General features: G+C 42.9%; 3 protein-coding genes and 4 pseudogenes across 3 annotated transcripts; 2 read left to right on the forward strand and 5 right to left on the reverse strand.

The window, feature by feature from the left end:
- Positions 1-7,831: 7,831 nt before the first annotated feature.
- Positions 7,832-8,335, reverse strand: LOC146667394 (histone H4-like). The gene is made up of 2 exons (XM_085408390.1): positions 8,326-8,335; positions 7,832-8,208 (listed from the first exon to the last, which is right to left on the reverse strand). Exons 1-2 carry the CDS (start codon positions 8,333-8,335, stop codon positions 7,895-7,897), a joined length of 324 nt encoding a protein of 107 aa, XP_085264516.1. The 3' UTR covers positions 7,832-7,894.
- A 1,139-nt stretch (positions 8,336-9,474) lies between these two features.
- On the reverse strand, positions 9,475-9,776 carry LOC146667395 (histone H4-like; annotated as a pseudogene).
- A 7-nt stretch (positions 9,777-9,783) lies between these two features.
- On the reverse strand, positions 9,784-10,578 carry LOC146667396 (SAP30-binding protein pseudogene; annotated as a pseudogene).
- A 6,116-nt stretch (positions 10,579-16,694) lies between these two features.
- Positions 16,695-17,117, reverse strand: LOC146667397 (histone H3-like). The gene has a single exon (XM_085408458.1). The coding sequence runs from the start codon at positions 17,115-17,117 to the stop codon at positions 16,707-16,709; it is 411 nt and encodes a 136-aa protein (XP_085264584.1). The 3' UTR covers positions 16,695-16,706.
- Positions 17,118-17,800: 683 nt separating this feature from the next.
- LOC146667398 (pre-mRNA-splicing factor SLU7 pseudogene) lies at positions 17,801-18,397 on the forward strand (annotated as a pseudogene).
- Positions 18,398-20,971: 2,574 nt separating this feature from the next.
- Positions 20,972-21,846, forward strand: LOC146667399 (histone H2A-like). Its single transcript, XM_085408392.1, has 2 exons — positions 20,972-21,033; positions 21,376-21,846. Exons 1-2 carry the CDS (start codon positions 20,972-20,974, stop codon positions 21,746-21,748), a joined length of 435 nt encoding a protein of 144 aa, XP_085264518.1. The 3' UTR covers positions 21,749-21,846.
- Positions 21,847-24,829: 2,983 nt separating this feature from the next.
- On the reverse strand, positions 24,830-25,462 carry LOC146667400 (histone H1.4 pseudogene; annotated as a pseudogene).
- Between the last annotated feature and the right edge of the window lie 2,323 nt (positions 25,463-27,785).

Raw genomic sequence — 27,785 nt, forward strand, 5'->3', positions numbered from 1 at the left:
CTGTTTGTCCCCCCTCTCCCTCCCCCCCTACCCTCTGAAAATTATTGTGGTGTTTTCTAGCAGATGGGTTCCTCCTAACCTCCGCTGGAAAGTTGGATTGGGCCCGCTGGAACCTGTTGGAAAAATCCATAGTCAGTAAATGAGGCTCACCTGTGTTTGGGCCTCGGCTCCACTCCACCCTGGGTCTCCAGCAGTTCTTTTCTGTCTCTCCCGGTGTTGTGTCCGTGAATTTATCCAGGTAGGAGTCCAAAGCACTCTGTTTGTAGATTAAGTCCTGTCCCTTATCAAAAGATGACAAAAGAAGGGAGGAGAAAAGAGGGGGGCCCTCCAGCCCACGGATTCCGACCTCCAATCAATGGAAGTGTGATTTAAGCAGGCTTCTCCACAAGGTAAGGCCTCACTGACATACTAAAAGCCAAATATTTATTAAGGAAATTTAAAAAAGGCTAAAAAAGCCAATTGCGGACGAAATTAAGTCCAATAAAACCAATTTCTAGAAGTCCACAAGGTTGGAATTATATTCCACCCTTTGAGACCAATAAGTTTTGTCAAAAAGGCTCCGTTTGGGCCCAATACAGCTTCTACCCCTTACGTTTCGCAGCCTGTTGCTGCTTCATCAGAGGGAGTCACAGTGAAGAATGGACAGGTGTGTTAATGAGGATTGAGCTCATTGGTTGGTACCACTCTGGATGTTACTTAGGTAACCCATCTGCCTGAATGAAAATGATTGTATAAAAAAGAGGAATAAAAAAAGTACACCAACCAAAATCAAGATTAATTAATTACTGGGTAGGGGAGTGGGGCCCGTGAGGGAGTCTTGGGGCTGTCGCGGGCCAATGGGGAGAACCCGACACCGGGTAATATCCGGAGCAGGAACGTGATTGGGGAGAAAAAAATAAAAATATAAAATAATATGTTTTTTGTTTTTTTCAAAAAACAGCAAAAATAAAAAACCATGTAGAAGATGAAGAGTAATAGTCTATTGAATCCGGACTGGATTTGGGTGTTTCTGGTGGAGTGGGTTCCGTTCATGAATCATTCTGAAAAAAACAAAAGAAAAAAAGGGAGAGGGGAGGGGAGAGAGGGAGGAGGAGAGACAAATACCCCTGTTCCTATTATAATGGACCCCTGGTTGAGGTTAGGTAAGATGCTTTTCAAGTTGGTCTATCTAGACCTTATAACTGTGCATCATGGAGTAGGGAATTAAAAATCAAAAGGGGAAAGAGGATTTTTATCCCTAATTTACCTCTGGTTGAGGTTAGGATTCTGTGTTCCGATCAGGGTTTGTTCCCTTTAGGCGACTAGAGGAGGAGAGAGGAGAGGTATACACCACTTATCTGATATTAAGATGCCTGGTTAAGGTTAGGGCTAAGTGTATTTGGTAGGGGCATCTCTTCCATGTACCAAAATACTAGGGTCTATGTGAAGAGCCATTCTAAAACATAGATAAATAAGCACTCCATATATTGCTATCTCTATAATCATGAGCAGATTGTGTGTCACTATTTGTGCTTGTAGGAGAAGGTCGACGTACTTCGAGGGTCAGGTGGGGAGAATCAAGGCATCTGGCTAGGTTAGGTATTAGGAACGTGAGCTTTTGTTATTCCGTCAATACGGTTCAGGTGCACTGGCAACAGAGGTCCATAGTACAATGCAAAAATATTCATAGATTTAAATTTCTCTACAAACAGTTGGTCTGGTCACAGTATACTCAATGATGGGTTTTAGTGTGCTCTGTAATGTCTGTCCTCTTACCATTGCTGGTATGGATTCCAAAATAAAGTGTGCGTATGTATGTACATATATGTACTTGTGTGTGTAGATATATATGTATGTATGTGTGTCTGTTACTTGTAGTTATTACTGCCTGTTACCTGTGGTAATGCAATTTATAATTTATATATTCTGTATTCAGTTATGAAGGCTCTAATTGTTGGTTGCGAGCTGCCGCTTAGATGCTTGTATCTGCCCGGGGCTGTTGATGGGTCTGTATGCAATGATGGGCGTAGCTGCGGGAAGTTTATTGTTTTTTTTTGTTTTTTTTTTTGTTTGTTTTTTTTTTTGTTGATGAGTGAGTATAGGGGTGGGATTTAATAAGTTGTCTTCGTCCCACTCCTTTTTCAGGCAAGTTTTGTTTTGTGTATTTTATGTTCAATATAGGTATTTGTTGTGCCTGAAAATGAATAAAGAAATGAAATGAAATGAAAATGAAATAGTATTCCACCCATTTACTCCTGTATCCCCTGTACTTGAGACCTCTATTCTCCACTGATCCCCTGGTAGGTCTTTCTGTATGCCTTATTGCATTATATTTGTAAAAGATAATAAACACATTTGTGTGTGTGTGTGTGTGTGTGTGTATGTGTGTGTGTGTATACATATATATACATACTAATATAATATCACTATTTCAAATATATTAACTAGTGATCCTAATGGTATTTACAGTGGACTCATTTTTTGTATTTAAATGCTACTTTCCCACAGATAAGAAAAAGAAAACAAGAAAAAAAAAATCAGGCTCCAATTGGAGCTCACACCTTCCAGACCTAGATGCCTCTCCTTGGAGGAAATATAGCGGTCAAGGTAAGTATTACAGGTAAGTTTAAATTTAATTTTTTTTATTTATTTTTTTTGTGGGAAATGAGACCAACTGTGATAAGTGACTATAATACCATAACATGGTAAGACCCACACAGGTTGTCCTAAAATTGTAATTTAAATAAAGTAAATGCTTAAACACTCCTAGCAACACTTCTGCAGTAAAACTAACTTTATTGTCACATTCAAGAACAGAGGATAGCAAGTCAACATTCACTGATGTCATCTGAAGTTTAGCCCAATGAATGCCTATGTCTTCCATTACAAATTACTGACCTCTGTCATCATTTTAAGTGGGGGAACTTGCACAATCGGTGGCTGACTAAATACTTTTTTGCCCCCACTGTAGCAGCAATCTTCAGAAGAACATTTGCACTGTAAACTGGCCAGACATTCCCTTTTCAGTATTTGAGTACAATTAGAGGATGTAAACGACTAATGAAACCAAATGTTTCTAGCAGTTTTCTTTGGGGTGGCCAAGAAGTTGGCTCGATTTGTTCCACCACCTGCCTCTATATAATGGCAGGGATACAAACACCTGCACAGGTAAACATTTTATATTGCAGTGCAGAAATATTTATTGTCTAAAAAGTGAGTCTGTTCCCTTAACGTAATTTTCTTAATTAATTAATATTGCACTTTTAGCAGGTGTAAACAATTTTTAGTGCAGCCATGTGTCTCTGTGTTACCAGTGATTTGGTGCAACTGTATTTGATTTTATGTAGAACATGCTTTCTTTTCCCTCAGGAGGAACCAGAAGAGCTGTCTGACAGTGACTTTGAAAGTCCAGTCTGCCGGAGAAGACGAGGTATGTGACGTGAATGAAAACCTAGTGAGGTTCTAAGGTCAATGACCAGTTAGATTTTGTTACTGCAGTGAGTAATAATTCCTGGGGGTTTGTTTGATGAGAGCATCATTAATTTGTCTGATTTTAATGTTTACGGATTATCACAGGTGATTACAGCCAAGGAGGAATATGTGCCCAACTTTTATTTGAACTAATATAAGGATATATAAAGGCTCTGTTAACATTATGAAGCAAGTCATGCTGACCTTCTTTCCTTTTTTCAGTGCATCATGCGTTGCCTACAACACCAGGTGAAAGTGAGGCCAAGCATCAGGAAACAGAGAGCTGCATTCAAGAGAGTGAAAATGAGGGACAGCAGATGTTTCCATATAAATTGGCAGAATTTGAGTAAGCTGTTGTCTAAGGGTTAAAGAAATCCTTCATTCTAGATGTTGTTTAGGATATTGTTTCGATGCAGGTTTCCAATTTGCATGTTTGTTTGTTTGGTTTTTTTTGGGGGGGGGGGTTGTATGTTTGTTTTTTTTTGTTGAATGACTGCAACTTTAGGATTTACATTTAATCTTTCTTTTTTTTTTTTAATGATGTATGGTGAGAAATTCTTCAAGGCTGACATGTTTTATGATTTCTAATATCTCTTGTCTACTTAGCCCTCTTTTTCTGGAGGAAGATGAAGCTCTTGAAGAAGCAATTCAGCATAGCCTCCTAGAAGAGTCTGATAGACTGAGTCAAGTGATGATTTAGAATCATATAGTCGCTATTCCCATGAAATTCAGTACGTCTCAACATGTTAAATAAAACTTCTCTATTGACTCGATCAATGCTCTCCTTAAGAGACATCATTTGATTTTCCTCCTCTTCTTGTTTCTCCTTATTTCTTAAATATATATATCTACTTACATTTTCATTGTATTTCATATTCTTAGCATGATTTAATTCTCTCGCTTTAAATTTAAAAAATTTACACATGCGTTGTTTAAGAAGTTCCCAAAGTTCTGTGAAAGAGGCAGTAAAAATCTTAAGATGTAATATTTTCTTAATTTCAGATTTAACTTCAGGCACAAGCAACCCGTCTGCTAACAAAGATGTATTGAGTTTTCAATAGTTCAAAAATTCGTGGGAGCAACACGATATTATTGCCATAACCACCGTGTGATCAGAAAAATCTGTTAAGAATGTGTCATATTTAAGACTTTTAATATTAGATGATATGTAAAATCTATTAGTCGAGTTTTGGTTAATGAGTCGAACCTAGTGTAATGTACAGGGAGTGCAGAATTATTAGGCAAATGAGTATTTTGTCCACATCATCCTCTTCATGCATGTTGTCTTACTCCAAGCTGTATAGGCTTGAAAGCCTACTACCAATTAAGCATATTAGGGGATGTGCATCTCTGTAATGAGAAGGGGTGTGGTCTAATGACATCAACACCCTATATCAGGTGTGCATAATTATTAGGCAACGTCCTTTCCTTTGGCAAAATGGGTCAAAAGAAGGACTTGACAGGCTCAGAAAAGTCAAAAATAGTGAGATATCTTGCAGAGGGATGCAGCAGTCTCAAAATTGCAAAGCTTCTGAAGCGTGATCATCGAACAATCAAGCGTTTCATTCTAAATAGTCAACAGGGTCGCAAGAAGCGTGTGGAAAAACCAAGGTGCAAAATAACTGCCCATGAACTGAGAAAAGCCAAGCGTGCAGCTGCCAAGATGCCACTTGCCACCAGTTTGGCCATATTTCAGAGCTGCAACATCACTGGAGTGCCCAAAAGCACAAGGTGTGCAATACTCAGAGACATGGCCAAGGTAAGAAAGGCTGAAAGACGACCACCACTGAACAAGACACACAAGCTGAAACGTCAAGACTGGGCCAAGAAATATCTCAAGACTGGTTTTTCTAAGGTTTTATGGACTGATGAAATGAGAGTGAGTCTTGATGGGCCAGATGGATGGGCCCGTGGCTGGATTGGTAAAGGGCAGAGAGCTCCAGTCCGACTCAGACGCCAGCAAGGTGGAGGTGGAGTACTGGTTTGGGCTGGTATCATCAAAGATGAGCTTGTGGGGCCTTTTCGGGTTGAGGATGGAGTCAAGCTCAACTCCCAGTCCTACTGCCAGTTTCTGGAAGACACCTTCTTCAAGCAGTGGTACAGGAAGAAGTCTGCATCCTTCAAGAAAAACATGATTTTCATGCAGGACAATGCTCCATCACACGCGTCCAAGTACTCCACAGCGTGGCTGGAATGAAAGGGTATAAAAGAGGAAAAACTAATGACATGGCCACCTTGTTCACCTGATCTAAACCCCATTGAGAACCTGTGGTCCATCATCAAATGTGAGATTTACAAGGAGGGAAAACAGTACACCTCTCTGAACAGTGTGGGAGGCTGTGGTTGCTGCTGCACGCAATGTTGATGGTGAACAGATCAAAACACTGACAGAATCCATGGATGGCAGGCTTTTGAGTGTCCTTGCAAAGAAAGGTGGCTATATTGGTCGCTGATTTGTTTTTGTTTTGTTTTTGAATGTCAGAAATGTATATTTGTGAATGTGGAGATATTGGTTTCACTGGTAAAAATAAATAATTGAAATGGGTATATATTTGTTTTTTGCTAGGTTGCCTAATAATTATGCACAGTAATAGTCACCTGCACACACAGATATCCCCCTAAAATAGCTAAAACTAAAAACTACTTCCAAAAACATTCATCCTCCTTTTCCCATATATGTGTTTTGTTTGTCTCCTTATTTATGAAGGAGTCCTTTTATGATCTACAACGTACTTTTATTATTCAATCTTAGCCAGCCGGAAGAACAAGAGTATCTCACCACTTCTTAGCTCGCATGCCCATGTTAACAGATAGGGCCACCTTGTGGTATGGCATGAAACTACATTAATTTACAGCAACAGCTGCTGATCATTACAATATGTATCTGTAAATGTACGTAATGATTTGAAATGTATGGGATTCTGTTTGTTTTTCACTTTGTGCTGTTAATGAATAAAAACTGTTGAATCATAAAGGGGTTTGGATAATTAGCACATTCCCTAGAACTGTTTCAGCTGCTTGACAGGCTTAATTCAGTGCAATGTACAACAAAATGAAAAGAAGTGTTTTTAATGTTGATAATCACAGGTTCCCATCTGTTTTGCACCAGTTTTTAATCTTTCTCAGAGTTCGTGTCATCAGAATTGTCAAGGCTAGAAACTGTTTTCAGTAAGTTCAAACGTAAATATTTAAGAGACTAAATGTCTGAAAAGGTAGCATTCATTAAATTAGCGCAGGCTTCTTCTGACCTATCGCAACAGTCCACTTCACTGTACACTGAAACGGACAGAGCGGCTGCTCTCGCACTGCTGGTTGAGTCATTGGAGCCTCAGGCAGAAGTCATCTTTATGGCAGTAATCTTTTGAAGAAGCCTGTATATAATTACACTTTATTTAAAGTAAACAAGTTTACATATAAAATGCACATACACATACAATTACATATACAAAACCATGAGCACATACAAAAAGGAGAAACAAGGAGGAAAATCTAGCATCTGAGTCCACACAACGTTCACAAGACTTACAGTTTTAATTCGTTCCAGGGGAAAACTTTCCCAAGTTTCAGGTCCATTGTTCGTCTTCTCCGCAGGTCTGTAATGATATGTTTACTCACCACATCACTACTTATCATCTTTTGTTCAAGTACTCCTTTGGCACGAGTTTTCCAAATATGTGTGTTTATTACACACATTACTAACCAAAAGAGTCTCCTTTTGTCGTCACACATTTTTTCTTTAAACAAACCATATTTAACTGCTTTAATATTAACATCCACATCATAGCCAATCTCTGTCATCTTCTGTCTTATCTCAGTTGTCCTATAACAATCCAATAGAAGATGTTCTAGGGTCTCATCTTTATCACAGTCTGTCATAGGACATTTCATGGTGGTAACAAAGCAACTCCATTGTACCACCGCTCTCACAGGGAGGCGCCCGAGCGAGATGAGCCATACCACGTCTCTCATGTTTTCAGATAATAATTTGTCTTGTATATTTTTAACTATTGAAAGGTTTTCATCTTCATTTGCATACTTATATTGAATTACACCTTCATTTTTGGTTTCATTAATTTTTTTATAGATATTTTTGTATTATCTTGGAGAATATTTAATTTATAATTACCATCTCCTTCCTTTAATACTAAATATTTGTTACCCACGTGGTACATTGAGCTTTCTGCAGTGAAGTTCTTGACAAAAATAAGTTGCAAACACATTCAGAATTTGTGTGCTACATGTCATGAATAGTTGCTGATTTGGATGCAGGTCACGTGGAAGCCAGACGAGGGAGATGTTACGCAGAGAATAAAGCGGTGACAGTAACCTGAGAATATGGTGTCAGACACAAACAAAAGAGATAGGATCAGCTCTACAGAGGAGATGGGTGGCCCTGAAAAGGACCTTTGTTGCAGTTGTTGTTGTCGTCGTCAGTGCAGTAAGCTTAACCACCAAAGCCGTACAGAGTGCGGCCCTGTCTCTTGAGAGCGTACACCACATCCATGGCGGTGACGGTCTTTCTCTTGGCGTGCTCGGTGTAGGTGACGGCGTCGCGGATGACGTTCTCCAGAAACACCTTCAACACGCCACGGGTCTCCTCGTAGATCAAACCAGAAATACGCTTCACACCACCACGGCGAGCCAGGCGGCGGATAGCTGGCTTAGTGATGCCCTGGATGTTATCACGAAGCACCTTACGGTGACGCTTTGCGCCTCCTTTGCCGAGTCCTTTACCTCCCTTTCTTTTTTTTCTTTTTTCTTTTTAAATACTTTATTTAATTATCAAAGGACACAATTACAAATACACATAATGCAAGCACCATGCACAAATTATTCACATCTTATTTTACATATTACAAAAATAAAAGCTCCCACGGCAAGTCATTTCCTAATTTCATATCTCTCGTTTTTCTTCTTCTCAGCTCCGTTACAATGTTTTTACATACGGTGAAACTACTTATCATTTTTTGTTCTATAACACCTTTAGCCCTTGTTTTCCATATGTGGACATTTATAATACACATCACCAGCCAAAACAATCTTCTTTTATTTTCACTCATCTTTTCTTTAAACAAACCATATCTTACTGATTTTATATTATTTTCAATATTAAAACCTAGTTTTTCCATCCTCCTTATTTCAACCGTCCTGTAACACGATATCAATAGATGATCAAGAGTTTCGTCTTCATCACAATTCTCCATAGGGCATTTCTTAGTGGTAACGAAGCAACTCCACAGAACTACAGCTCTTACTGGGAGCCGTCCGACAGAGATAAGCCACACTGTATCTCTCATGTTCTCGGATATTACTTTGTCATATATGTTTTTAACTATTTTCTGATTTTCTTCTTTTTCCACAGCCTTATATTGTATCATACCTTCATTTTTTTTAGATTGATTTTATTATATATCTGTTTTGAGTTTAATTGTAAAAGATTTAAGCCATCCAATTTCCACTGATCCACAAGATCCCCAAACACAAGTTTAAAGTATGGCACTCCCGTTCGGGCTCTCCCTTTCATTTTTTTCCACAAAGATTTCTTCCCTTGGATCCAGTGGGTGCTTCGCTCAAATGCGCTATATACATTTTTTAGAAAAGGAATCATCAAAATAATGCTAAGATCTGGCGCTCCTAATCCTCCATTTTCTTTTCCTTTATACATTAATTTCCTCTGTGTTACTTCGCGGTTTGTCCCCCAAATCAATTTGGTACACAATTTACTTAATTTAATAACAGTTTTGTGAGGAGGGGGAAAGACAGTAGCCAGAAACAACAACTTTGAGACTACGTGTGTTTTCGCAATATTCACACGCGCTTTATAGTTTGTATTTTTATTGTCCCATTTAGCTACTTCGTTTTCTATTTCACTCTCTTTCTTTTTTCAATTCAAAAGACATGGATCATTTTTAGTAATGAAGTTTGATAGAACTTGACTAGACATAAACAAAAGAGATAGGATCAGCTCTACAGAGGAGATGGGTGGCCCTGAAAAGGACCTTTGTTGCCGTTGTTGTTGTCAGTGCAGTAAGCTTAACCACCAAAGCCGTACAGAGTGCGGCCCTGTCTCTTGAGAGCGTACACCACATCCATGGCGGTGACGGTCTTTCTCTTGGCGTGCTCGGTGTAGGTGACGGCGTCGCGGATGACGTTCTCCAGAAACACCTTCAACACGCCACGGGTCTCCTCGTAGATCAGACCAGAAATACGCTTCACACCACCACGGCGAGCCAGGCGGCGGATAGCTGGCTTAGTGATGCCCTGGATGTTATCACCTTACGGTGACGCTTTGCGCCTCCTTTGCCGAGTCCTTTACCTCCCTTTCTTTTTTTGGGCCAGGGTCACAGGGAGTGCAGAGTCCCACTTACTTTTCCTCTTCTGGGTATCTGTGGATGTAGTTGTGGTGTTGCTGGTGGTGGAGGCTGCTGTGCTGGAGGGGTTGGTGCCCTTCTTAGTCCCCGTGACAAACTCAATCTTGGTTCGTTCCTTCATGGCTTTCTCCAGTTTGTCCATCTCCACCTTCTGAGCTTTGGCGAGAGCTTCATAGTAAGAGTCTTCCGACCAGGCATGAGGATCGAACATATCTTTTGGGTAGTTGGTTCCCAGTTCATCTATGGCGCAGAACTGAATGAGCTTCTCGTAAATACTTGGGTTTCTAAATTTCTTCTTTTGCTGGATATGGGCGTTTGTGTCAAAATCTCCATGGAGCTTCCTCTTATACCGAATCTTCTCCTGTAGATGGCTGGAGCAGCGTCCGGGGGGTTCGGGGGGGATCTTGATCTCGTCAGGTGACATGTTTCTCACCTTTTCTGAAAACGGAGCAACTAGCTCCTTGGGGTCCTTTTTTTCTGCTTCTGAGATCTCAAAGTCATCTGCGTCCCTCCCCTCGTCAGATTCGTCCACTTCCGAGTTGTTTTCTCTGCCGTCTTCATCTGCAGACTCTTTTTCTTCTGGGTCCACAGTTTGGTTCAGGTCATCCTCATCATAGCGATATACAAGGCTTCCTACACGCCCCCCTGATTCTTCTTGTTCAGGGTCAGAGTCAGGCTCCGAATCATCTCCATAGACCGCTAAAGAGGACAGCAGCATACTCTTTTTACCGCTCGCCATTTCTGTGTAGTATCGCATAAAACCTCCCTTTCTTTTTTTTTTTTTAACTTTATTTAAAGTAAACAAGTTTACATATAAAATGCACATACACATACAATTACATATACAAAACCATGAGCACATACAAAAAGGAGAAACAAGGGGGAAAGTCTAGCATCTGAGTCCACACAACGTTCACAAGACTTACAGTTTTAATTCGTTCCAGGGGAAAACTTTCCCAAGTTTCAGGTCCATTGTTCGTCTTCTCCGCAGGTCTGTAATGATATGTTTACTCACCACATCACTACCTATCATCCTTTGTTCAAGTACTCCTTTGGTACGAGTTTTCCAAATATGTGTGTTTATTACACACATTACTAACCAAAAGAGTCTCCTTTTGTCGTCACACATTTTTTCTTTAAACAAACCATATTTAACTGCTTTAATATTAACATCCACATCATAGCCAATCTCTGTCATCTTCTGCCTGATCTCAGTTGTCCTATAACAATCCAATAGAAGATGTTCTAGGGTCTCATCTTCATCACAGCCTGTCATAGGACATTTCATGGTGGTAACAAAGCAACTCCATTGTACCACCGCTCTCACGGGGAGGCGCCCGAGCGAGATGAGCCATACCACGTCTCTCATGCTTTCAGATAATAATTTGTCTTGTATATTTTTAACTATTGAAAGGTTTTCATCTTCATTTGCATACTTATATTGAATTACACCTTCATTTTTGGTTTCATTAATTTTTTTATAGATATTTTTCGTATTATCTTGGAGAATATTTAAACTATATTGTTCCCATTGACTTGATAAGTCACCAAACATAAGTCTGTGGTACGGAACGCCCGCTCTGGCCCTGCCTCTTTTCTTTTGCCACAATTGCTCCTTCCCTCGAACCTACGGGGCACCCCGAGAAATTGCGCTTTGAGTAATTTTTATAAAAGGAATTCGCAAAACAATCTCTAAGTCTGGGGCTCCCAAACCCCCGTGCTTCCTACTCTTGTACATAAATTTTCTCTTAGTCACTTCTCGATTGGATCCCCAGATAAATTTAATGCACATCTTACTTATTTTCATTACAGTTGTTCTCGGAGGAGGAAAAATTGCGGCAAGGAAAAGAAGTTTCGAAATTATGTGTGTTTTTACAATATTAATACGTGTTTTATAATTTGTATCTTTGTTTTCCCATTTCATAATTTCCATTTTAATTTCATTTTCTTTCTTATTCCAATTTAGTAAACTAGAGTCAGTATTATCAATCCATATACCCAAAATTTTAATCTCCCTACAAAGAGAGATCATCATTTTAGGTTGTCTGGTCGGATGTCCAAGCCACACCCCTTCAGTTTTGTCTTGGTTCAGCTTGGCACCTGATGCCTGTTCGTAATGGTGTAATATCTCCATAACTGAAGACAGTTCGTTTTGGTTTCTAATTATCACCGTCACGTCATCTGCATACGCCAAAGCTGCGATTTTAAGGGATTTATCAAGGACGTATCCCTTGATCCGTTTATCATCATTTATCCTTTTCAATAAGGGATTAATTGCAAGGACATATAACGCAGCACTCAAGGGACATCCTTGTTTAACCCCGCACTCAGCACTAAAAGGGGATGAGAGCTTTCCATTTAACTTAACTTGCACTAGGGACTTTTTATAAATCAATTGGATAATAGAAATAAATTGGTCCGGAAAATTATAAGCTTTCATTACTTTCCATAAATAAGAGTGGGAAACAGAATCAAAAGCCCTCCTTTGATCTAAGCCTTAAATGCAGAGTTCTGAATCCTTTCCATTATGAATAATCTCTCTTAACATACTTAAGTTATCCCACATCAATCGTCCCTTAATTGCGCATGTTTGTTCTTTTTCAATGATAATATCTAATACATCCTCTAGTCTAGACATAATTATTTTAGCAAAAATCTTATAATCTACATTCATTATTGTCAGTTGCCTATAATTGTTAATATCTTCTCTATCACCTTTCTTATATAATAAACACATAACTCCCTCATAAAACGATTTACCCATTGTTTTTCTTTCTATTCCTTCATTAAAATACTGAGTTAATAATTCAGACAGTTCTTTACTCACAATTTTGTAAAATTCAGAGGGGAGTCCATCCAGACCAGGTGTTTTATCGGTACTAAGTTGGTTAATTACTGACTCCACTTCCTCTCTTTTAATTTTTCCAATCAAAGTTTCATAAATGACAGAATCTAATGGTTCAACCTCACTCAAAAAATTGTTAATAGCGTCGCTGTTTGTAACTATGGATGAAAACATCTCCGAACAATAATCTCTAATTACTTGTCTTTTCCCCTCTTCTTTAAAAACTGACTTTCCATGTTTATCCTTAATTGAGACAATAAAATCATTTCGACTTTTCTTTTGATTATTAAAATCATATAATCGCTGTTCCCGTGAAAGTCAGTACGTCGCAACATATTAAATAAAACTTCTCTATTGACTCGATCAATGTCCTCTTTAAGAGACATCATTTGATTTTCCTCCTCCTCTTCCTTCTCCTTCTTATTTCTTAAATATATATATCTACTCACATCTTCGTTATATTTTACATTCTTTGCATGATTTAATTCTCTCGCTTTAAATTTAAAAAATTGACACATACGTCGTTTAAGAAGCTCCCAAAGTTCCGAGAAAGAAGTAGTAAAAATCGTAAGATGTAATATTTTCCTAATTTCAGATTTAACTTCGGACACAAGCAACTCGTCTGCTAACAAGGATGTATTCAATTTCCAATAGTTCAAAAATTCATGGGGACAACACGACACTGTTGCCATAACCACCATATGATCAGAAAAGTCTGTTAAAAGAGTGTCATATTTCAGACCTTGAACATTATGTGATATGTAGAATCTATCAATCCTTGTTTTAGTTAACGAATCGAATCTAGTGTAGTGGACGGTATGTGGATGCAAGTGCCTGTATAAATCACGGAGTGCTGCTTCCTTACAAATTTTAACCAATAATTTGCTTTCCCGCAGTTCTCTAAATTCAACCTTGGATATTCTATCAGTTGCTTCAGTAACAATGTTAAAATCTCCACATATAATTATATTAAAACCAATCTCTAATAAATACTTCAATTTTTTCAACAATTGTATCTTTTTCGTTCGTTCGGGTGCATTATAAAGATTAATAATACGCAACCTTTGCCCGTAATAACAGCAATCAACAAGGAGGAGTCGTCCCGGTATTATGTCTCTTCTTTTGATTATATTCACCGCATCTTTTTTAAAGAAAATACCCACTCCGTCAGAGCTGTCTTCCCCTATCGATATTATTGAATGGGCAGTGTTCCACATTTTATTTAATTCACATACATCTACGTGTGTCTTTAATCTCATCTCTTGAAGGCACAAAATATCATAATCAAGTCTTTTTAAGAAATCAACCTTCCTTTTCCTGCTCTTATCTGATTGGAGACCTCTGACATTAAATGTTATTATTTTGATGTTACTCATAGGTTGACTAAAGGAGAGACCATCTCAGAAATATTACTCACGGAGGACTTGGTCTATTATCCTTCCGCTTATCTCTTCCAGAGCTAGAAGCAGAAACGCTCCTTTTTCTGCTTCCTCTCGTATCCTCGTTGACGAGCTCGTTGAGGGCTGGGTGACTTCCACTAAAGAAGGTCTTCCGTTTTACTTTCGTTTCCCCGGGCAGCGAAGCAAGAGCCAGAGATGCCGCCTCTGAGAGAGGGAAGGATCCATGGTCCTCGCTATCTCCGTCGTCATCAGGTGTCTGCTCGCTGTCAATTTCTTCGTCATCACTATCGCTTTCATTCTCACCATCCGATGTCTCTATGATTAGGTTACCATCTAGCTCTTCATCACTCTCGTCACTTTTTTTACTTGACTGAGACAGTGGAGATGGTAACTCATTTTGAACAGGGCTAGACTGGGTATCCTGATCATCCACTTGTGGATTGTCCAATCCAAGCGAAACTGGGAGTGACAGTGAGGCAGCCGTCGGAGGAAGGTGGGGGGGAGTAGAGGGAGGGGGCTCTCTCACCTGGTCACTCACGGGGGGATCCAAGACTTGGGAAGGATCCACCAAAGAAGGGAAATCCATGGTGGCAGAAGGTCGAGGTTGTTGGGAAGATTTAAGTATATTCACGTAGGACTTGGGGCATTTAAAGAAGGTGTGCCCTTTCGCACCACAGAGGGAGCACTCACTTTCGTTTTGGCAAATTTTAGCCTTGTGGCCCAACTCACCACATTTCCAACATTTGACAGTGGGGCATTCTCTCGCCTGGTGGTCTGGACCTTGGCAGATGAAACACCTCACCGATTGGCCCGGATAAATAATCCTGCCATTGTAGGGGCCCAACGAGATGGAATTAGGGATAGAGATTATATGTCCAGCTTCGTCTCTACGCATCCGAACTTTGTATTTTCGGACTCCATACCAGAATCCGAATTTATCCACTGGCTTGACTGGGGGTTGAAGAATCTCGCAATACCTTTTAAGATATAACTCGATATCTTGGTCTGGAATCCTTCCAGTCCAGAACTTAACAACAAGAGTCACTACCTCTACCTGGACAGAAGACTCCACTTGCCAGTCTTTCCATTTTGGATGTGATGCGTTGGAAAGAGAGATCTCTAAGAAGCGACGTAAGGGCGCCTCTTCGGTGAAACACAGCTCAAAATCCCGTTTACTGGGGAGAGCAATGAAGGAGTATATGTCCTGCACATTCAGCCATGATGTTTGCAATATCAGCTCTTCAGCAACATAATCACGGGTCGGGGGGTCCCCGTCTCCGATGTACTTAAGTCTCACCCATAAATTGCTGAAGTTTGAAGCAAACGATAATGGGGCATACGGGGGCATGATTACATAACTAATAACCAATTACTCCGGTCTTTCCGCGCCCACTCATTTTGACAGGTTCTTTTCTTCGTAGTATCGAGACTAAGAGAAAAAAAAACCATAACTAACAGACAGAAACAAATGTGAGGGGTTGCTTGAAGGACTCCTGAATTTACATCTGATTTGTGGACGTAAAAGAAAACAGGAGTGCTTGCAACTACCCCATCTACTGGCCTTTGGCGGAAATGAGGAACAGCATGACTGTTCCTGGGGTGCAGTAGCTGTGTACTGTACACGATATGAGATTGAGTACTACATGTGTCACAGAGACAATCCAACAGTTTATATCCAGTTAATATCTTTATTAAAGGCCAATAACCAGTGGTGCCTCCAACAGAGCCAGATAGGGGGGGAAGGTCATGCCATGAAATATTATTAGTTGTCCCCAGATCAAATAGGTTGTTAATGAGGTTTTACCTTGAAACTCTGAATACCAGAACGTCCATACTTCCAGAATCAATGTAGTTTTAGAAGTGTGTTTATATTGGCTTTAGTACATGCAATAGCATTCACAGATGATCGCAACAGATTATTCAGAATGTCAATACTATATTTTCTGACTTGAAAGCGGCGGGGAGTCATACTGTGGGAGCACTATATCTATGATCTCTACTTGACTGGACTGATCTGGACAGCTTCACAGTATAATTTTTCTGTATGTTATCAATGTTAGTGTCAAAGTCTGAACACAGTTTGTGCAGTGAGATTAGTTTAACAGAGTTCCCAAAAGTCAGCTTCAATCCAACATCAGCGATGTGGCCTAGGTATTGGATCAACGCCAGCGGAACAAGACGATGCTGTGTTTCCATGCTCAAAGTTAGTTCAAAGAATTGTGTTAAATTGTTAGTTTTTTATACATCTTTGGGGAGTGAAAAAAAAATATGCACCTGTGAACTGAACATGAACTGTGAAAAATATCTGATCCATGTTAGGCTTATTGTTATGTACATTCATAGTTTATAGCCAATTTAAACAACTCTAAAGGTACTTTAGAGCAGGGGTGTCACAGTCTTCTTCTACTGTAAGTAATGTAAACTTATGTGTAGCAGGAAAGAATTGGAAGTACTGGTGCTTAGATCAAGTTACTGGATGCCACCTTCATGCCAAGCATATGGCTTCTATTATATAAAAAAAAAAACTGTCTTGTACTGTCTTGTATGAGGTTAATGTTATTGTAAGAAAGGAGCGCGCTCTCGGTGTGAGTGTGTTGGCTCTGAAAAGAGCCGTTGTTTGTAGGAGGGCGTGCAGACAGCTTAAGCCCTCTCTCCGCGGATGCGGCGAGCCAGTTGAATGTCTTTGGGCATGATGGTGACCCTCTTGGCGTGGATGGCGCACAGGTTGGTGTCCTCGAAGAGTCCGACCAGGTAAGCCTCGCTGGCCTCCTGCAGAGCCATGACAGCTGAGCTCTGGAAGCGCAAGTCGGTCTTGAAATCCTGAGCGATCTCGCGGACCAGGCGCTGGAAGGGCAGCTTGCGAATGAGCAGCTCGGTGGACTTCTGGTAACGGCGGATCTCGCGCAGAGCCACGGTGCCGGGCCTGTAACGGTGAGGTTTCTTGACGCCTCTGGTGGCCGGGGCGCTCTTACGAGCGGCCTTGGTGGCCAGCTGCTTTCTGGGGGCTTTGCCGCCAGTGGATTTGCAAGCGGTCTGCTTGGTTCTTGCCATTCTTTCTCTCTTTGGTCGTGTCCAAATTCATGGGCTGCATCCTCCTGAGGCCACATTTGTAGACTGATTACGTCACAGCGACGCGCCGAAGGCTGTCCAAATTCGTAGACTCCTCCGAATGCAGCCGACAAATGCGTCCTCCTTTTCCCCGAATTTGAAGGATGGGTCGGGTGTGTCCTTCGTGGCCTACCATATCCCAGAATTCATAGCGCCCAGCCAAACTCCAGTTTCCAGCAACGCTACTAAGTTTTAAAATTACTCATACTAATCTTTCTGGGTCACCAAATAAACTTTTAACATATTTTCAGGCGAGAAAGTAGCTGTGTAAACATCAAATATCTGCTCGGTTTATCAAGATATCGCATATTTGCAAAAGTGCTTCGACGTTTTCGGAGATGTCTGCTACCCACCAGCTCGACAGCTAACCGGGAGCTCGAGGGTTAGTGATGCGGCTGAGAACGGCACAACTCCCGGCACATCATTTTCAGATCACCGCGGACTTTCGCTGCTCGGGTTAAACGTAATATATAAGTCACTTAGACAACCTAAAAATGTTATTGTTGGGCTTTTTTCAGTGTTTTGTTTGTTCGTAAGTAAATCGGTTTGGCTGAGATTAAAGTTATTAGATTAGATTAGATAAAATAAAACTTTATTAATCCCCCGGGTGGCATTTACCCTGGCATTTGGATGCACCACCGCGGGAGTTGCTGTGTGCCCTGACGGAGGACTACGTGGAGTATTTGCGTCACGGCGCTGTGCTGAAAGGACTCGAAAAGGCTGTCGCTCGCTCCAAATATGAGGAGGACGTGCTCATCAACAACCACACTTGTATTTGGGGTTCCTACTGGAAAGACGGCTTCTAGGGGTACAAGTGTTGCCACTCCATGGTCAAACAGAGTTACTGCACAGGATCAGCTGGAATTGGAATTAACAACTCAGAGTGCACTCCATTTGAAGAGGCAATAACTGAGCCACAGGAGGAGGAACAGCCCAAGACTCTGCTAGAAATGCATCAAGATAAGATGAAAGAGAAGAACAGAAAGAACAAGAAGCTCGACTCCGACAGCAGTGATTCGGAGGATGAGGAGAAGAAGAAGGAAAAGCTGAAGAAGGCTCTAGAAGCAGAGGACAAGCGGGTGAAGCAGGTGAAGCAGGTGGAGATGCTAATGCAGCTGGATGAGGGGAAGAGGCCGTACAACAGCTTGTTTGAAGTAAAGGCGCCCACTGAGGAGGAGATGGTGTTACGTTCCCCTGGGGGGGTCTAGGCGGTGAGGGGGAAGTAACAAAAGTGACCGGGTCAGAAAAAGGAATCAAGGAGGCGAAAAGTTAAATAAAACAGTTTTATTGAAGTAATTCAACTAAAAGAGACGGACAAGCCGCTATCACCATAAAAGTAACACAAACAAAACTCAGGCGTTGGTCAGTAATGCAAAAAGTCAAAAGGAAAACGCAGCTCACTAGCTGAAAACCACAAAACACAGCTCACCAGCTGGAAACACCGAAAAACCACTCAGCTCACTAGCTGTACCCACACAAATGGCACTCTGGCCCAGAGCTCACCCTGCTCTGGGCTTAAATACCTTTAATTGCTGATGGGAGTCAGCTGTACAGGAGGGAAAGGTGGCACCTCAGGCAGAGGAGTAAGTGGGACATGCCCACACAGGCACCTTCAGGAGAGAGAGAGAGGCCCTGCTAGGGCCGTAACACCCCCTCCCATAAATGCAAACCCATGGTTTGTCAAATTTACGATAACACAAAGTGACTCCATAGCCGTTTCATGAAGAAATTGCAGGTTTTCCACCTACCAAACCCCATAGCACCGGTTAGGCATTGCCTGCGGAAACTGCCAATCCCATCTCAGTGGGTTCACAACATTCCCAGAGAGTGGCCCCAAACCCTCGAAACAGTGTCCCATGGGATAGCCAGGGCTTCGAACTATCACGTGTGGAGAACCCAGCAGGCAGCTAGCGGGCTTCACTGAAACACAGACATACTTGTTAGCAAGGGGTGCAGATCTGAAGGGTGGTTTTGAACATGAACCGGAGAAAGGGTCAACCAGGGGCAGCTCAGGGTTAGTTGGCCTCGTACCCTGATTACGGGGTGCTACCGAGCAATTGTGCTCCAGGTTTAGCCTTTCAGTAGGCCTGGCAAGCTTGTCAGTTTGAGAGCCACGACTGACTTTTCTCAAAACAGGCCCCTTTTGTGTTGAGTGGGCTTTCTGTTTGAGTGCCAGTTTGACACAATTGGCAACCACATGGCCAGGCTTGTGACAGAAAAAACACAGTTTGGGCCTAGGTCTTAAAACCATAACTGCATTTTCCTTATTAGCTGGCCCACTCTTACCTGTCCAGGATGCGCTATAGTGCAGATGGATATCCTATCCGACAGCACTTGCTTTATGAGTCAGCTTAAACTCATCTGCCAGGGTGGCAGCTTGCTGTAAAGTTGTAGCCCTCTGTTCACTTAAATAAAGGGCAACAGACTTAGGAACAGAGTTTTTAAAGTCCTCCACCAGCATAAGCTCACGTATGGACCCCACATCATTAACCTGGCTTGCAGAACACCACCTATCAAAGAGCTTTGCCTTCTCCCTAGCGAAGTCAAGATAGGACTGTCCCTGTGCCAACTCCAACCCTCGAAAATGCTGCCTATAGGCCTCAGGTACCAGTTCATAGGCTTGGAGGACGGCACTTTTGATCTTTCCATAAACTAGGCCATCCTGCCCAGACAGAACAGAACAAGCTTCTTGAGCCTTACCTGTCAACCTACACAGCAACATCACCCCCCACACATCTTGAGGCCACTGCAGTGCAGTTGCTAGGCGTTCGAATACACTGAAAAAGCTGTGAACACTGGATTCGCAGAAGACTGGAACCAGGTGAATATTATTGCTCACAAACGAGCCTCTAGACACCTGTACACTAGCAGCTGTGTCATCCATTTTGGGGATGGTGAAGGGTTAGAAAACACACCCTTAATTAAGACAATTAACAGCCAACTACACAACTTACTTTAGCTGACCAACTTACCTCTCGCCACGCACCCGTTAACAAAAACAACTTACCCAGTTCCAAAACCTTGCCCTGCCTATCTTCCGGAGCGTGCTGGGCTCGAGGCAACTTTAAAGGCAGAACTTCAGCGACCGGAGCCCTGAATTGCCTACCCCCAACAGAGAATTAATCCCCACCCAGGATTACTCCAAAAATAACAAAGGCAAAATAACAAAAGAGTGCCCGAAGGAGGAACTTAAAAAGCTCAGCTGGACACTCACCTACCTTAACTGGGAAGTTAGGAATCTCTAAAAGGTGCCAAAGCGAGATAAACAACAAAAACCAAATCCAGCACAGAACTCCTTGTTCAATTATCCCGGACGAGCCCCCACTTGTTACGGTCCCCTGGGGGGGGGGTCTAGGCGGGGAGGGGGAAGTAACAAAAGTGACCGGGTCAGAAAAAGGAGTCAAGGAGGCGAAACAATTGAATAAAACAATTTTATTGAAGAAGTTCAACTAAAAGAGACGGACAAGCCGCTATCACCATAAAAGTAACACAAACAAAACTCAGGCGTTGGTCAGTAATGCAAAAAGTCAAAAGGAAAACGCAGCTCACTAGCTGAAAACCACAAAACACAGCTCACCAGCTGGAAACACCGAAAAACCACTCAGCTCACTAGCTGTACCCACACAAATGGCACTCTGGTCCAGAGCTCACCCTGCTCTGGGCTTAAATACCTTTAATTGCTGATGGGAGTCAGCTGTACAGGAGGGAAAGGTGGCACCTCAGGCAGAGGAGGTAGTGGGACATGCCCATACAGGCACCTTCAGGAGAGAGAGAGAGGCCCTGCTAGGGCCGTAACAATGGAGGCCTTCCGCATGAAACGCAGCAGGCCAGATGATCCCATGGCTTCCTTCTTGGGACAGTGACCTTTTCAGTCCCGGCAGATTCCCCTAAACTCTCCCCAAGGACTCTACTAGAGCAGCTACTCAGTAAAATATAAAATCCCACATTCACTCAAGTTTTGTGTTTTGGAAAGAAGTGCTGGAGAAACTGTACAGTATTTTGTAAAAGTTAATGTTAACACATTGTTTTGAAACTGCATGTCCATAAAATGTAGAACAACAATAAAAAAGGTGTTTCACTTCAACAGGAGACATTTAAATACTTTCAAACCTTTCAAATTCAGTCTTTACAGGAAACATGAGAAACGTAACTGCATTTCTTTTTATAATAAAATCCATGAGGAAAAAAAAAAAAAAAAAAGCAAAACCGGAGACAAAGCCAGAGCTAAGGCTAAGACCCGTTCATCCCGTGCCGGGCTCCAGTTCCACGTGGGTCGTGTCCACAGACTGCTGCGCAAAGGCAACTATGCGCAGCGCGTGGGTGCCGGCGTCCCCGTCTACCTGGCAGCTGTGCTTGAGTACCTGACTGCTGAGATCCTCGAGCTGGCTGGCAACGCAGCCCGCGACAACAAGAAGACTCGTATCATCCCACGTCACCTGCAGCTGGCTGTGCGCAACGACGAGGAGCTCAACAAGCTCCTTGGCGGAGTCACCATCGCCCAGGGTGGTGTGCTGCCCAACATCCAGGCCGTGCTGCTGCCCAAGAAGACCGAGAAGCCTGTCAAGGCCAAGTAAATGCCAAAGCCTCTGCTTCACGCACGAAACAAATAAACAAAGGCTCTTTTCAGAGCCACACACTTCTTTCTGAGCAAACATCCTTGTGTATATGGAAATGTAGTATTACCTTATTCTCGCCGACTTCCGTGTGTGTGTATGTATAATCATTACCTTTTAGTTACTTACCTCTTATTACTCTTTCAAAATGATTCCAGAAAATATTTCTTTTCAGCAACTCATGTAATACTGAACACTTCTTCTTGGATCAAAACCACTTGCAGTCTCTCTCGCAGCGTGACCGATGCCCGTGCCTTTTTGACCTCTGTTAGCTTGTATCTTTCAGAAATCTGTCACTTTATTCTAACAAACTTGCTCAGGTCAAAAGATCACGTTCAACACAACTGACTACATCACATTTTTACGGTCTTAACAATTCGGAGCTACTCATTACTGACATGCTAACTACGGCCGTAGAAATGCATCATGGTTGACATTAAAAGCAGATCCTAAGCTCGTGGAAACAGACACGACGTGGTTCATGACCAATGTTCCCTCTAATTTTTCATGTGTCTGAGCGAACACACAAACTCCCTGAGCGGACACTTGGACCACTGTGAGCAACAGCAGACGTGTGCACTGTGGTCACGCAGGCATCAAATCCATCCAAGTTACATGGTTTAATAAAGTAATCAAATTACAGCATTTACATTTATGTTAGACTACTTTTAATTAAGTGCTTTAGCCCCACTTACAATGAAAATTAAAAAAAAATCTTGTTCATGACCTGTGTAGTATGCTAACACAATTGGAAGTAAAAATAACTTGAACTCCAACTTTGAAAACACAACTTTTTGTTTTTTTAATATAAAGCTCTGACTTGTATTATGAGTCTGTGGTCTGGGAGAGAGTCCTGTAACTCTCTGTCTGCAAAATACAGCATACAATGACCAATGTTGGGCAATTAATTATATAGTTACTTCTTCAAAAAAGTAACTGAGATTTGCAAATTTTTTTGCAGCTGTTTATCTAAAAATGCAGCCAAGGCGTTTTTTTAAAATAAACATTTCAAACTTTCTACAGAACAATCAGCTGTTCTGCATCAAATCTGAATCCACACAAATTATTTGTGCCACTCCAAAAAATAATTTCTGTCCACTATGAGATGAAGGAGAACAACAGCCTGATACCTGCAGGCCTGACAGCAGGAGATGTATCACTGCTGTAACACCTGTAACATTCAGCAGTCGCCTCGTTGTTCTGACACACACAACAAAACTATTGACTACACTACACACTAACTACACAAGATTTGCGCTAAACATCGCAAATCTCTCACATCTCAAAACATTCCTAAAACTTTTCCCCTTCCTAAACAACTGTTGCCATATCATTTTTTCATTGGTTGACACGGTACATTTTTTGACCAATAGGAAAGGGGGGGGGGGGGTGTTTTGTTTTTGCTCACAGGCTTTCGAGTGTTTTCCTTATAAAACGCCGTTTTTACCGTTTCTTCCCGCAGTAAATATAAACAACGACAGTATTCAGGAAGAAAACCAAACATTGCAGATATTTTTTATCATAACTCTGGTTTTATGTGGCCGATCAACACAATTTAAAAACTGGTATAAAGTCCACACTTTTTCCACCAATTGTTCCGTCTGTCCTGCTCACATCTCCAAAGATTGTACATGTTGTCATGACCGTGGCTTCACTCCACATCAGCCACGCCGCTTTGCTAGCTAAAACACCGGTGTCAGCACATAAGGACGCTGTCATAGCCTGTCAACAACGTTGATTAGCTGCGTATATACGAATGTGAATCACATTATCGGCTGGACTATGGGATAAGGTGGCATTGTTCTAATCCCATACGGGAGCAGCCAGTCACTTACTGACTAACACTGCAAAACAGAATTGTTAAAGTTTTAATTTTAATTTCAATTCAGGTTAGATTTTTTTTGTGCGCAACGCAGATTTTCTGTGCGCAGAGACTGTGCCAGCAGTGCGCAATTACGCATGCGCGCAGCTTAGAGGGAACATTGTTCATGACACATGAGGCAAGACCACAAACTTTGTCAAACGCAAAAGCCATAACACAGAAGAGGGGGAGGGGGACGTGTGGTGGACGTACTCTGGTGCTGCAGGAACTATCCAGGTGCAGAGGGAGGAAAATGTGGAGCCATTTGCGACGTGTTCAGCGCTGCTGCTGAATTTGGGAAATTTTGGAAAGTCACTTCCGTCTAGGCTTAGGTTTTTGTGTCTATATTTTGAAATAATGGGAATTCCCCCGCATCCTTAACGCCAAGGAAGCCCATTTGTTGAAATGTGCATTAATCAAAATGGTCATGACATTAGTCATGAAATAAATACATGCGACAACAAATAGCTGCATGGGTTCAGCTTGGAGTAAAGTGTGTGCTTGAAATCACCTAATATCAGTTCAACTGGCCTAGATTTAGTCAGGTCGGGTTGTAGAGTGGAGCATTTAATTTGATTATATTGGCTCGGTATTCTTAAAATATACAGTGTGTTTCCACTAAAACAGCTGTTTAGAAATAAAAATAGAAGGGAAAAATATTCCATACGTAGATGATAATAACATGCATCTATTAATTTATTTCCAGTCATATTTGTTGTTTATTAAAAAAAAAAAAGATGTAGGTGATGACTTTTAAAGGTTTCTTGTATTATAATGCTTCATAGTAAGAGATAAGAAGTGGTTTGATGTATTGACTATGAAGGTGTGACTGTAAACATAGTTGTAGATTTCTGAAGACACAGCACTCGTGTACATATGACTGTTCCCACCACAAACACGTGACCCTATACTGTGTTCTCTGCATCTGTTCCATTGTGGCGCTGATCATCACCTGCGCACATGTACACACACACACACACACACACACACACCTCCTGAGCACTTTTAATTTTTAAGGGTTGTTTTGCACCAAGTATGGCAGCAATTTCCTAATGTCATAACCCCCCCCCCCCCCCCCCCCCCCAATTTGGCAATAAAACTGTTTCTGATTGTGAAATGTGAGCCATGATAGTAATACAAGCTGCAAGTGTTATGAGAAAAAAACAAACCCAAAAAGTATCTTATCTTGCTTTGACAATAATGCTATTATGCGTGGCCGCCTTCTTGGCTTTGGGTTTGGCGGCCTTCTTGGCGGGGGCTTTCTTGGCTGCGGGAGGCTTCTTGGTGACCTTCTTGGGGCTCTCGGTGGGCTTCTTGGCCGCCACAGCGGGCTTCTTGGCCTTCTTGGGGGACTTCTTAGCGGCTGCGGGCTTCTTGGCTGCCGCTGGCTTCTTGGGGGACTTTTTAGCGGCTGCTGCCGGCTTCTTGGCTTTGGCAGCGGCGGGCTTCTTGGCTTTGGGAGCGGCTTTCTTTGCGGGCTTCTTGGCTTTGCTCTCGGTAGCCTTCTTGTTCATCTTGAAGGATCCGGAGGCCCCGGTGCCCTTGGTCTGCACCAGAGTGCCCTTGGCCACCAGGCTCTTGATGGCGGTCTTGACGCGGGCCTTGTTCTTGTCCACATCGTAGCCTCCGGCAGCCAGAGCCTTCTTGAGAGCGACTGTGGACACGCCGCTGCGCTCCTTGGAAGCGGCCATGGCTTTCACGATCAACTCGCCCACGCTGGGGCCCACCTTCTTCGGCTTGGAAGCCGTCGTCTTCTTCTTGGCCGCCTTGGCCGGGGCGGCGGCAGCAGCAGGTGCGGGTGCTTCCTCTGACATTTTCCTCTTTCCTTCTGATCGAGTCACGGTGCAGTGATGGCAACTCGGAAGCGTCACACTGCACTTAAACGCACCATGAGAACCGTGGAGAGTGAATGTAGCGCGCGCCACTCTCGCGTGCGCCACGCAATGCTTCAGTTTGTGTTTCGTGTCTCGGGATCAAAGAGCTCAAAGTGAGTGTGTGAGCAGCACTGCAGGCCGACAGTGGAGCAGTCCACAGCGGACTCGTGTCGGGCTCTGGTGCTCTCTGCTCTTGCTTTGTGGAGCCTCCAAAGCTCAGCGACTCAGTGCGGAGCTCAGCACTGCTCGGCGGCTTTTTGCGCTCTTTTCTTTCCTAAAACAAAGGAGCCGCAGCACAGCTCCGTGAAAAGCCCTTTTCCAGCTCAGACACATGTTCGTTCGCGCACTCCGACTTAAAAGCAGCATCTGGTGAGCGCAGCTGTGGGACAAAGTGACGCCGCGAACTCCCAGCAAACACACCGATGCAGCTGGACGCCCACGGTGCAGCGAGACTTCTGTGAGAGCTGCTCACTTCTAACCAAAGCACAGCGGCCTCGAGTTTCACTCACGTTGTTGTATATCAGAAATCACCATTAGTTAGTCACCTTACGGCAGCTCACTTCCACACTTTGGCCCTGATCTCTTAGTCTGCATCAGTCCGTTTCCTTCCAGCTACAGTTACCGACTCTACTATAAACAACAACAGCGAATGAACACGTGAATACACACATCCACCAACTGATCACTAAGTATCTCAATGTGCAATACTCAATACCTGCTAATACTTGGCTCTTGGTGAAGGCGGTCGCACTTTTCTCCTCTCCTCCTTCCCCTTATCTTCCCTGCTTAGCCTCTTGTGTCCTTGTCTTGTCTCGTGTGCATTACTTTCCCTGGAACAGTCTCTCACTGTCGTTCTCTAAAACCTAAAAGAGAATTATGGATTTGATCAACTGGTCTCTGAATGCTATTGACACCCTCTTCTCAACGAGAAGTCTGGGCTCGGGAGAGCCTGAGTGCCCTGGAGGGACTTTCCCTGCCAGATACACGATGGATGGGTGGCAGACCTGGAGGATCTTGTGCCTGGCGGGACTGTCTATCGAGGACGCTGAAGACATCTACCTGTTCGGAACCATGATAACAGGGTTCTTGCTGATCGGAGCTGGCTTGGCCCTGACCTATCGGAGAAATAAGAGAGCGGAACCAGCTGTTCAAACCCCCCCAAGGCTGACCGCTGGAATTGAAGCGACGGGACGAGGCGCGACCTCTCACAACGAACGCAGCATGGTTAACACCTTGGAGACGCTTACAGCTGCCGTGAAGACTCAAACTAACACCATTGAGCGTATGATGGGATACATCAGAGAGGGGCCTGCTCACAATGTCACCCTTGAGCGAAAGTTGGAACACATCGCAGAACGGCTCACTGCAGTGAGGTCTCAGAATCAAAAGAATGACAACACCACGGAACAGAAGTTTGATACCATCATGGGGAGGCTCGCGGCTCTCCAACGGGAGATCGAGAGACCAGTGTCAGAGTGCTAAATTCGCTGCTCGCATAAAGGAGAAATCAACAATATTCAACATATGGACACCACGGCGCCAGCTGCTCAGGCCCAAGGCTGGAGCCCACCAAAACAACTCCCTGATAACGACTGTGTGATGACTATTCTTCCCATCCCATGCAAGGCCACCTGGGTTGGCTGGAAGACTGTTTACTTAGCCTGATAGGGCGAAGGACACTGTCTCAGCTGAACTATGGACACGCACACACTTACACTTACACTGATAAGCACGCACTCATCCCCCTCCCTTTCCAAACGCCTTCGATGCTTGTTTCCTGCGGGGGGAGACGGCGGGTCTGCGTGCCGTGCTGAAATGGTAGCGCTGTGTAGGACGACTGCTGTGTTCCTTCGGATTACCTCCCACCCCCCTATCCACCCCTGTGGCTAGTCACGTGCTCTAATGTTGTGATGTGGACATTAATGTGCTCTCTGTGCAGAGGAGTTTTTTTTGTTTCCTGTTCTCATGCTGTCCTCCCATAGGTGCCCAGCGTGTGAAGAGGTCTCTTTTTTTCCTCTTGTACTTTTTCCCATTGTTGTGTAATTTTTCAGTGTTTTCTCTGCAACGCTGCCGATCTCCGACTGTATTCCCATGTGATGTCTTTGTTGTGTGTGTAAGTCGGGGGGGGGGGGTCCTATTTCTCTGCGGGGCAACCTGCATATGGCCAATAAAGCATTCAATCAATCAATCAATCAATCAATCAATCAATCAAAAACCATCCAACGTCTCACTATTAAACATTCTCTTTTTGTCGCTACTAGTC

This window comes from Rhamphochromis longiceps, linkage group LG6 (genome assembly GCF_057381845.1).
Source record: "Rhamphochromis longiceps isolate RC_006_pf linkage group LG6, R_longiceps_female_GT1.1, whole genome shotgun sequence".
Classification (NCBI taxonomy): domain Eukaryota; kingdom Metazoa; phylum Chordata; class Actinopteri; order Cichliformes; family Cichlidae; genus Rhamphochromis; species Rhamphochromis longiceps.

Coding starts and splice junctions, on each gene's coding strand:
- LOC146667397 (XM_085408458.1), bottom strand. CDS start 17,117: ATGGCAAGAACCAAGCAGACCGCTTGCAAATCCACTGGCGGCAAAGCC.
- LOC146667399 (XM_085408392.1), top strand. CDS start 20,972: ATGGAGGCCTTCCGCATGAAACGCAGCAGGCCAGATGATCCCATGGCT. Junction 21,034..21,375: donor ATGGCTTCCTTCTTGGGACA/GTGACCTTTTCA, acceptor AAAAAAAAAAAG/CAAAACCGGAGACAAAGCCA.